The 10,471-nt window shown below is 32.0% G+C and overlaps 1 protein-coding gene across 3 annotated transcripts in view; it reads right to left on the bottom strand.

Moving 5' to 3' along the window:
• Positions 1-10,471, bottom strand: part of Gycbeta100B (guanylate cyclase soluble subunit beta-1-like) — a 98,198-nt gene that overhangs the window by 79,436 nt on the left and 8,291 nt on the right. For all 3 annotated transcript variants that reach the window (XR_001343311.2, XM_014422359.2, XM_014422360.2), the window contains exons 2-3: positions 9,018-9,091; positions 1,777-1,877 (exon numbers count right to left, since the gene is read on the bottom strand). Coding sequence is in view for 2 of the 3 variants with exons in the window: in XM_014422359.2 (XP_014277845.1) it covers positions 1,777-1,877; positions 9,018-9,091 (175 nt within the window). In the remaining variant the exon portion in view is untranslated. The remainder of the gene's footprint in view (positions 1-1,776; positions 1,878-9,017; positions 9,092-10,471) is intronic.

Here is a 10,471-nt window from a genome sequence, read left to right as displayed (position 1 = left end):
AAAGAATTAAAAAAATCAGATATACACATATTTAATTAAAATTAAAAAAATTAAAATCTGTACTGCTATATATAACCCATGAAGGATTAAGGGTGCAGTACTTACTACAGGTAATGTGGTCAGAATCACACTCGAACGCAAGAGTTTTACCCAATTAAGGGTATCCCATTTATAAGGCTGGGATGGGGTCCAGAACCCACAGGGTTGACCCACGGCTACATTGTAACAGAAAACAATTTTCTGCTCAGCCGGATTCGAACCCAGGTCCTTGGAGTTTAAATGGAATTTTTAAATAGAAAATGCATTATCTTCATGTGCTAACTTCGTGAAAGGTGAGTGAAATTTTGAAATAAAAGTCTGGAAAATCAAAATATTTCTTAGTAAAGTTGAGAAAAATAAATATTTTAATATAGTTGAAAAGTTTAAGATATTGCACAACCTCCACCCCAAACAAATTGTAATAGCAACGTTCTTATAATCATCCCTAAATCCGTATAGGAAGTGTCTTTCCTAAATTATTAGCTGATATGTTGATTTTAATCCTTAAAAAAAGTACAGCAGATTGTCTAGTAATATTTTGTACTAACAAGAGAGGGCACGGTATTCTCACCAATTTTCATCAAAATATCAAAATATTTTTAGTTATTCTAAACTGAAAAAAAATCGAACCATTTCCAGCCGTTTTGTCCAGTGGGCCCTGGCCGTTGAGAAAAAAGAAACTACTTTATTGTACATCTCGATTTTGGACCAAGACAAGATTATTCAACCAAAATATTTGTTTTCTGGAAAAAAAAATCCAAAAATCAAATCTAGGGTTTTTTAAAGTGCAAAAAACAGATCTGACGCCAGTTCTTATGATACTCTTCTTTTTTAAATCAGAACCCTCTTTAACTTAATATTGTAAATATAATATAAAAAATTATTTGTGATTCAGAAATTTTCGAGTGTTACAAATATTATATTGTTGTAATCTGAAAATGTTAATCTTTATTGTTTTGAACTTCATTGAAATAAAATACCTGAATTATTAAGATTCTAATGGGTTAATTGAATTATACGCCATGAGAACTGTTTTCATCTACGACGTTAAGTATAGTGAAAATTTTTTGGAACCAAACTGGCGTCAATACAATAATTAACACTAAACCAATATCTGAAAATATTTGTGGAACAAAAAAATCTATTTTTGGTTGAATCATAAAAAAATATTTTTATCAAAATTGGTGAGGACATACCGTCCCCCCCCCTTGCTAGTTAATTAATTTTTTTTTTATCGGCCTTTTTTTGTTATGTTTAACTGCCTATTTCATGTATTTACTAAAACTTTACTAGACATTCACCAGCTAGAAATATTAATTTTAATTTTTTATATATGAATTTAGGTTAGAATTATCCTCATATAATTAAATCATAAGAAAATAAAAAATATTTTAAAATTCAATCAGCTTGTACTTTCACGCCAATTTTAGTATGATTATCTGTTTATGGATTGAGATGTTTCTATTTCAATAATTTGTATAATATAAAGAAAATAGCAACACAGGTTTTATGACTATAGTAAGCTTGGCTTGGGTTTGTAAACAATTAATATATGCCCTCATGGGTTTATGGTTTGTACCATTACCAATCATAGCTAACAGGACTAATTCTCTGGAGCTTAGCCATCTATTCATGATTAGTAAATTAATTAATGGTCAACAAAAAATTTCATTGTAGTAATCGATATTTATATTTAATTATTAAAAATATTAAATGAAGTATAAAACAATAACATACCAAGCACTTCTTGTGCTGCACTTATCAGATTGTAAGTGATGCAGTCGTCGTAGATTTGCCGTACTAAGAACTTTCCTTCCATAACAACGTTCGCCTTTTTCCTTTTAACATAAAACATTTTATTAGAATAATTAATTAAGGTAAATATTAAAAAATAGAGGAACTATTTTAGTATAATAGAGGAATCTTAAAAAAACTGAAGGAATGTTATATTTTCCTCTACGAATAAATATAAATATATCTATGTTTAATTTTGGCTTAGAAGTAAATGAAGATAAAAAAATATATATATATATATTTTTGTAAGCCAAAAAATCCACCCTAACGACATAGTCTAGCGTTGACGGCAAATCGTTTCCGAAAGTAGAAATTTTCAAATACTTCGGTTCCACAATAACATCAATGAATGATCAACAGACTGAGATAGACCAGTGTATAAAAAAGCCTTCTCTCCGTCAAGAATACTGAACTCCGAAAAATCTAAACTAAGGGTCTACAAGGTCACGATAAAGCCAGCTCTGTTATTCGGCTGCAAGACCTGAGCGCTAACAGGTACTCTAGAAAGCAGAATCGAGCGATTTGAACGAAAACGAAAGGTCCTACGTACAATTACTGGGCACAATCTGGGATCAAATATTTAAGACATGGAGGAGAAGAACTAACAGTGAACTGCTTGCAGAGACTGTTCAATCAATATCTCACTATGTGAAGGCAATGAGATTAAGAGGGGCGGGACATGTGGCTGGAAGCAATCCATCAGGACACCTCTTCGCAACAATGAAAGCCAGTTTAGTAGGCAAGAGACCAAGTGGGAGGCCAAAAATCAGATGGATAGACAGAATCAACAAACATGCGAAAGAGCTGCGTTCAGAAAACAGGAAAGTACTTGCCCAAGATAGTCAGACGTGGAGAAGGCTGGTTTGGGCGGCCAAAGATGTGCAAAGTGTGTAGAACCATCAGAAAAAAAATATTAATTATTATTTATATTTTTATAGTTTATTTACATTTATTTGTCTTTTAACGTATACAATTTTATGTAAATTTTTTTTTTTCTTGGATGGCTTATAGTAAATTTCACATGCCGTAGTCTCTGTCGTACATTGAATAAAAAAGAAAATAATAAAGCCTAAACTATGGAGGGGGTTGCATAAGAGGTATGATGGCGCTCCGACAAAAGAAATGATTACAATTGGGCCAACCACCGGCGAATAAAGGAGAGACCGTATCTGATGCGTTATGCTCACGCTGTGCCCGCAATGGGCTTTCACTACACCACTGACCTACACCCGTGGCAAAAAAAATTACCATAAGCGAAGGTGAATGGAGCTCTAACTACCACTTAAACAAAACAAATTAAATAATAAAAAATCATCATGGCTAATAAAATATAAAATTAGGGGAAAAGCAGCCATTTTTAAATTGCCTCGCGATATAGAATTCCTAAAATTTAAGGGGCAAGGGTCAAGAATATGATAAGCCACATGATGTAAATTTTTCAAAATAATTCTGAAATACTTATTTAATGTTTTATTTATTTCATAATGTTAAAGGTAAATGTGTTATAATTATGGTGTTGGACGAAGAAACACAATAGATAGCTTTATATAGAACCAAAGGAGCATTTCGATTAAAATACTAATTTTTTTCAAAATTGTTGCGGCTCTCAACCTTTCTCTTAGCCATTCTATTAATATGTTATGTTTAATATGATTATTAACATCGAAAAAAAAAAAAACTCTGTAAGGCTACAACCCATGAAGGGTCAGGGGTGCAGTACCTTGTAAAGAAGTACTGATACTAGACCAACGGTTGTGCAAGGAGGTGATTTGGTCAATATCACGCAAAACCGCCAGATTTTTACCCAATTAAGTGTACCTACTTCTGACTGGGTGGACCTCGGAGGGCTCCCGGACCAACAGAGCTGAATCGCGGCTACAGTCAAACATCAAATAATTATCTGCCACAGCCGGATTCTAACCTTGATCCTTGGAGGGCGTAGCACAGTGCCTTACCACTGAGCCACCCGCTCCCATTTACTTAACTATCAACTATTAAATTATTGGGGAAAATAAGAAAAGAAAAAAATGAATAAACATCTCATTAAAGAGACGTAAGTTATTTGGCTTGCCTCCATCCTATTTATGGGGATGTAGAAACGTGTGGTGATCCACCATACATAATGTCTCATAACATGAAGTTCTAGACCGGCCGCAAACTCATTTTTAAGTAGCTACTCATTTCCTCGTCTGTTTCAACCCTTGGCTCATATCCTACATGTTACAGTAGACCGAAATTCCTACAAACAGCCATAAAAATTAATTTTTTTCTATATTACCAAGTGTGTATATAAAAAATGGGTCGGAACTGGATTGACTCTTATTAAGTACAAGAAACCATTAGGTATTATTAGGTGTTATTAGTTTCAAATGACCTAATTATTAGACTTCACGTAAAAAAATCATAAGCATGTCGGAAAGCCGAAATATGATTTTTTTTTTTCAAGCTAATAATCTGAAATACCCTCTCCCTCTCCGGAAGGGAGTTCCAGCACCTCTATTTCTATAAATCTGACCTTATGTGCATACACGAGGTTATCTAGATAATGAAGATGAGAACAGAAGAATATATTTCCGATTTAAATTCGTTCTTACAGATGGTTACTACTTCTACTAATTGCTTACCATATGATGGGTTAAAATTTGATTAATTCAACCACTTGTTTGCAAAAGGACATTTAATTTATTACTGACCGTTAAAGCTTTTAGAATTGAAATAAACTTAAATGTAAAAACTTCCTATAGTCCGTGATTTCCTTTTATAGACATATTTCGGCCACAAACTGCCTATATTTAGTTTAAAGATAAATTTTAACATATTAACACTTAAATATTACTGGCCATTATATCTTATTTACAATTTTAAAATGGATTTTTTTAACAGTACAAGTTGATTCATTTAATAATCACATAGGTAAGAACCTTTAGATGGAGTCATATAGTAGTTTTATAAATAATATTTTAACTTAGCAGAATTGATAATTACTTACTTTTTTTTAACAATTAAAAGCAGGGAATATAGAATGTCGTAGGTAGAGAAAGACATATACATCACCAATTATTTTTTTTTTTTCACGAATACTTTTAACAGCACATTGTATTGGATGTGTGTAAAAAGTTACTTTTATCTTTATCATTTTTTTTTTTTTTTATAAAAACGTATATAGGCAAAAAGGAGATCAAAAGGGTACATTTAACTTATCGTAATCTGATAAGCAAGATAAGGAAATCCACTTAAAATTTTTACAATGAATATTCAAAATTACAATTAATTTAATTGCAATGTAAAAATATAATTAATATTGTAACGTACTAATTTTGAATATATGTTAAGTGTTTTTTTTTTTGTTTTTTTACTACGCCAAAGGAGACATTTCCGCCATTTTGTTTCGTATAGCCCAGTATAGTTTAGCTCTGCCGATATAACTCCTGTCTGTAATCAATTCCGCCGTTGCCGCACATGCAAATATGTGATAGCCAGTCATCTCACCAACTCCACACAGGACGGAGTCCGAAGATTCAGTCACTCCTATTCTCTTCAGGTGGTGCCGCAAATAGTCATGTCCAGTAGCCAACCTGAAGCATGCCACTGACACCGCTCTTGGTAAAGTCAATGGAGGCCGCCTCTTAGGATCTAGCAATGCCGCCCAGTTCTTGCCCCCACATTCTCCTCTACTCCTTTCCTCTGCTCTTCCAGTGATGGCGCTTCGGGCCATTTCTTTCGCCATGTCCATGGTGATAGGAAGAAGCGGCTGTGGTTGGCTAGCCCCTAACCGTGCAAGTCGATCCGCCTTTTCATTCCTAGGTATACCGCAATGGGCTGGAATCCACTGCATTATCAATACTGTAAGTATTTCTCTTTTACATGGTATGGATTTCCGGCATGCGAGAATTCTAGCGTTAGTTGAGGGACGTTCAGACGCTATTGCCAGCAGTGCTGCCCTAGAATCCGACAGCAGAACTATCTTCTTTGCGCAGGCGTGAGTAATCTTTTCTAAAGCTAAAGCAATTGCAGCTACCTCTCCATCAAAATTGGTAGCGTTTGCTCCAGTAGGTGCTAACAGTTGGAACAGGCTACTATAGACACCTGCACCCGCATTTTTATTTGCCTTTGTAGCTGACCCGTCGGTGTATATATGGATCCATTCTGGCTCAGGGTAGCACTCGGCTATAGTGGCCAATCCCACAGTCCTTAGTTCTTCCGCTGGAGTCATGGATTTGTTGATGGCCATTATTAGATCCAGCACTATAGCATATGGACACATCCGAACGCTTTGTTTAGTAAAGTCAGGCAGAGGCTCTTTTATCTCAAAGTTCAGGCCTAGGCTTGTGATAATGGATTTCGTTGCCTCAATAAATGTTAGCTGCGTTTTTAGTCTCCAAGTATTACCATATGTTATGTTAAGTTGGAATGTATGTTAAGTGTAAAACTTAAAAAAAGAAGTGGATTCTTGTTCCAATGAACAAGCGATAGACCTATCTTTATCAGTCAGTCGGCATCTTCTGCATATGCAAGTATCAAGAAGTAGTTTCCTGAGCAGCAAGAGGAGACAAAAGGAGAACGAAAGATTTTGGGATTCTCGTAAAGCAGGCAGAGATTATGCCACAAAATATGAGGAAATTATATAAAATGGATTATCACAATCTCAAACAATTAAAAATGATTATCGCTATCATAAACAAGGATAAATTCCTCACAAGGTTAATATATAATAATAATAGTCTTTATTTATTCTAGGATTGTTCCCTTTAGAATAATATACATGCGTCAAAATTAGGCTTTAATTAATGCCTTAGAGTAAAGTACAAAATAAAAATGAAATTATAAAACGTCATAAAATATAATAAACCAATGAATTTGAAACATAAACATGAACAACAATAATTAACAGAATATATGAAATAAAAATAGGACATAAAATAAAACTATATGTCATATCATAAAACATAAAATGACTAACTTCTGGTAATAAATAAAAAGGAAAAAATTATAAAAAATCAAATAAATTAAACTAAAAACAATAAATGGAAAGGTACAATTTTTGCTAATATTCATATTTACAAGTAACAACAAAAATCTGAAACATTAAATACAGAAAACATATAAACTTTGTTTGAAACTTTCAATTGCAAATCGATTTTAATATCAATTTAATATATATATATATATAGTAATTAATGATAATTAATCACAGTTACGAGTATTTGAACTATATTTCACAGACATTTGAAGAGGAGAAATTTCTCCTTTCTCCGTTCTATTGTACGTAACAGTTCTTTAGTGAAATGTAACTACCTAACAGTGATATAGGTTATACCTTCCGGTGACTTTGCATGCTAAATGAGCAAATAGTGAGAATGTCGAAGTGTGGTTCTTTGCCGCTAACCAAAAGGATAGTTACAGCAAGCGGTCACAACAACGGCACCTCCCATTCACCGACGTAACAATAAATTCTGCTCTTAGACTTCACTATAGCACTCGATATCAATTGGTTTCCTCATCTCGTACAAAATTGAAATTATAAATTTCCTGTAACCTGCCACTTTTTAAACAATGAACAAAACCTCAGAAAATTCAAACACAGTCTCATGTCCTAAGGAGAAAAAAATGTTAAATGCATCCACCGAATTACCTATGAACAGTTCATTTTTTTAAACTGGAATTAATCCAAAATCCATAAATGTTGGAATAGGTGCTCGATTCGGTATAACACATTTAGGCACATGGGGTACGAAAGTCTCCCATAAAATATAAATTTATTTAAACTCACTTTTCTTGAATTTGAAACAAATCGTTTGTTAGACATAAAAGAATAAATAAGCAGTGAATTAAACCACTAAAATGTATTCTTATCAATTTAAAGTCTATAATACGACAATAAAGTATCGTCGAATTACTTTACTCCTTAAAGCATAATATTGCTCCACTTTAATATTTTCTTAATGCCAGATGTGGCCTACCAATGGTAGTGAAAGGTACGAAAGGGCTGTGGAGGAATGAGTAAAAATATACCTTTCAGATGGTGGGAGCAAAGTTCGGTAGAAAAATAATATTATATTATAAAATTTAGTTTTTTCTTTAAATTTTGAATGAGAATTAAACTTCAACCCGTCAATCTTGGCCTGGTAATGAACAAATATTCAAAACTGAGTGCAATGTATTATTTTTAAGGAAGAAGGAAAATATTTCATTTTTCCAAGCACTAAAAGCTCCTTTGGTTTAGTAGTTTTAGTTTCTAGTAGCTTGCGGATGTAGTATCTAAAATACTTCAATCGCATATGATATACATTGGGACAGGTATAAATTTAATAAAATTCAAAATTTATTTAGCGAAATTATAAATAATTCTTATTTTTTTAATTTCCTTAGTTAAACATTTTATTCATTTACAAGCATTATTTTATTTATTCTTCATCTCGAATTAAGAAAATTTCTTCCTTTCAAAATGTGTTTTCTAAATAAAATTTTTATTCCTGAATTATGTTTGCTTATATTTGTATTCATGGGGGCAGCGGTAGCAGCGTGGCAACGCGCCTGTCTACCAACCCTAAGGATGAGAGTTCGAGCCCGGCCCCATCCAAGATTTTTACAAGCATAAAATTAAACAAAACCAATGCAGTGGGTGGCGCTCACAAAAAATAGGCGTGGGAGTGACGAACCCACCCTACGAAAATACTCGTCAAGAAACGTGCAATGTATTTCCTTATACATCGCGCGAGAACTTAGACCTCCATGGTCTGTCACCCATATAATAATAGTAATATATTCTTATTCATAAACATGAGTCTATTTAATATATTCCTGTTAACTTTATCTTGCTTTAACATTAATATTTTCGGATATGGAATTACGAAACTACATCGTGACCCGTGTACCCCACGCCTAATCCAGGGTAAATTTTCGGGAAGATAATTTTATCATGTACTGAGGGAATCCTAATTCAAAGTAGACCTATATCAAACACTTAATGAATGTCACGAATCGATCTCATTAAGTTATAATACCAATTATTGTGTCGAATAGAGACACTGGATAAAGAGAGATTAACATACAATAAAAAAACAAAAAAAAAGAGAAATCTGAATATAACTTAATAATCTTCAACCAAATGTTAACATCGTAACAATAAATAATACATCTTAAATAGCTATAAAAATTAAACTGTATTTTTGAAAAATACGTACTTTATTTTTACCCATATTTCTTCTCCAAACTTGTTGAGGACCAAAAGTTCTAGAGCATAGTTCACAAAACCGTACTGTAACAGAATAAGATAAATACAAAATGTTAAGATGTAATTCAAGTTTGTATTTCATATGTTGCATCTTTATTTATATATTATTACATATTATATATTATTGTTCAAACATCATTGAACCAGCAATCGTAAAAAATAAAACTATAAGAATACAATTTTTTTTATTAATGTCAATTTCAAGCAATTTTTTTGTTTCATTTATATATGTTCGCTAAGTTATTTTATAACTTTGGCCATTTATAATGTTCTTCACCCCGGCCATCCTACTAAAATTCTTTTTTACTATAAATACAACGCCATGGAAGTATTCGTTGACATTTATTCTTCTTAGGGCTTTTCATTTTGTTTTAACATAAACTCCTCCTCCCCCACCCAAAAAAAAAAAAAATTTCGACGAATACCTCCATGGAGTTGTATTTATGATATAAGTAATAAATAATTTGAATAGCATGACTGAAGTGAAGAAGTGAGGAAGAAAAGTTTGAAATCGCCAAAGTTAAATAAATAATGAAAATAGAAAAATAATAGAAGAAGTATACATCACTAAAAACATAGACAAAGTAATCAATTTTAAAACAGACACCAAGACTTTATGCACACATTATATAGATATTGTAAATAAATTAACAATTTAGGGTTGTACAATAGTTAAAGAATTTAGATTTATCTAATATTTTGTTGAATTGGTTACAATATAAAATTGGTTTTTTAATATAATATGTTTTCATCTTTGTAGTAATAGAGGTAGGAGATTATTGTTACAGTTCTATCTAGTTGTTATCATTGTTAAAGATAACCTTCAGCAAGATAATTATTCTCCTTGTTTTATAAAATGTAATAGTTGATAATTATAGTAAGTTTCATTTATTTACAATAATATGTTAATATTAGCTTGATGAGACAAATAAGGAGTAATTTATATATTATATAGAAATGTTAATCAGGTAAATAGTTTATAAACAGTTTAATAAATAATGTGATATAGGGTTAATGTTGAGAGCATGTGTTAATTTGGAGAATTTGTTTCTAGCAGCCTGAAGATGAGGGATAACCTTGAAACTTTGTTGTCTTGGTAAAAACTAATATAATTTAAACAAGGAAGATTATTATTCATTTACCATTTTCATATTAGTACAAGAATACAATTTTTTTTATTGATGTTAATTTCAAGTAATTTTTTTTTTTACATTTATATATGTTCGCGAAGTTTTTTTTATAATTTTGGCTATTTATAACCTTCTTCATCCTACTAAAATTCTTTTTTTACTATAAATACAAAGCCATGGAAATATTCGTTCACATTTATTCGTCTGAGGGATTTTTATCTTGTTTTAATATAAACTCCTCCTCCCCCCCCCAAAAAAATCCTTCATATTCTAA

Source organism: Halyomorpha halys, unplaced genomic scaffold (genome assembly GCF_000696795.3).
Source record: "Halyomorpha halys isolate HHAL.00 unplaced genomic scaffold, Hhal_1.1 Scaffold367.1, whole genome shotgun sequence".
Lineage (NCBI taxonomy): Eukaryota > Metazoa > Arthropoda > Insecta > Hemiptera > Pentatomidae > Halyomorpha > Halyomorpha halys.
This window is presented reverse-complemented; position numbering and strand designations above follow the sequence as displayed.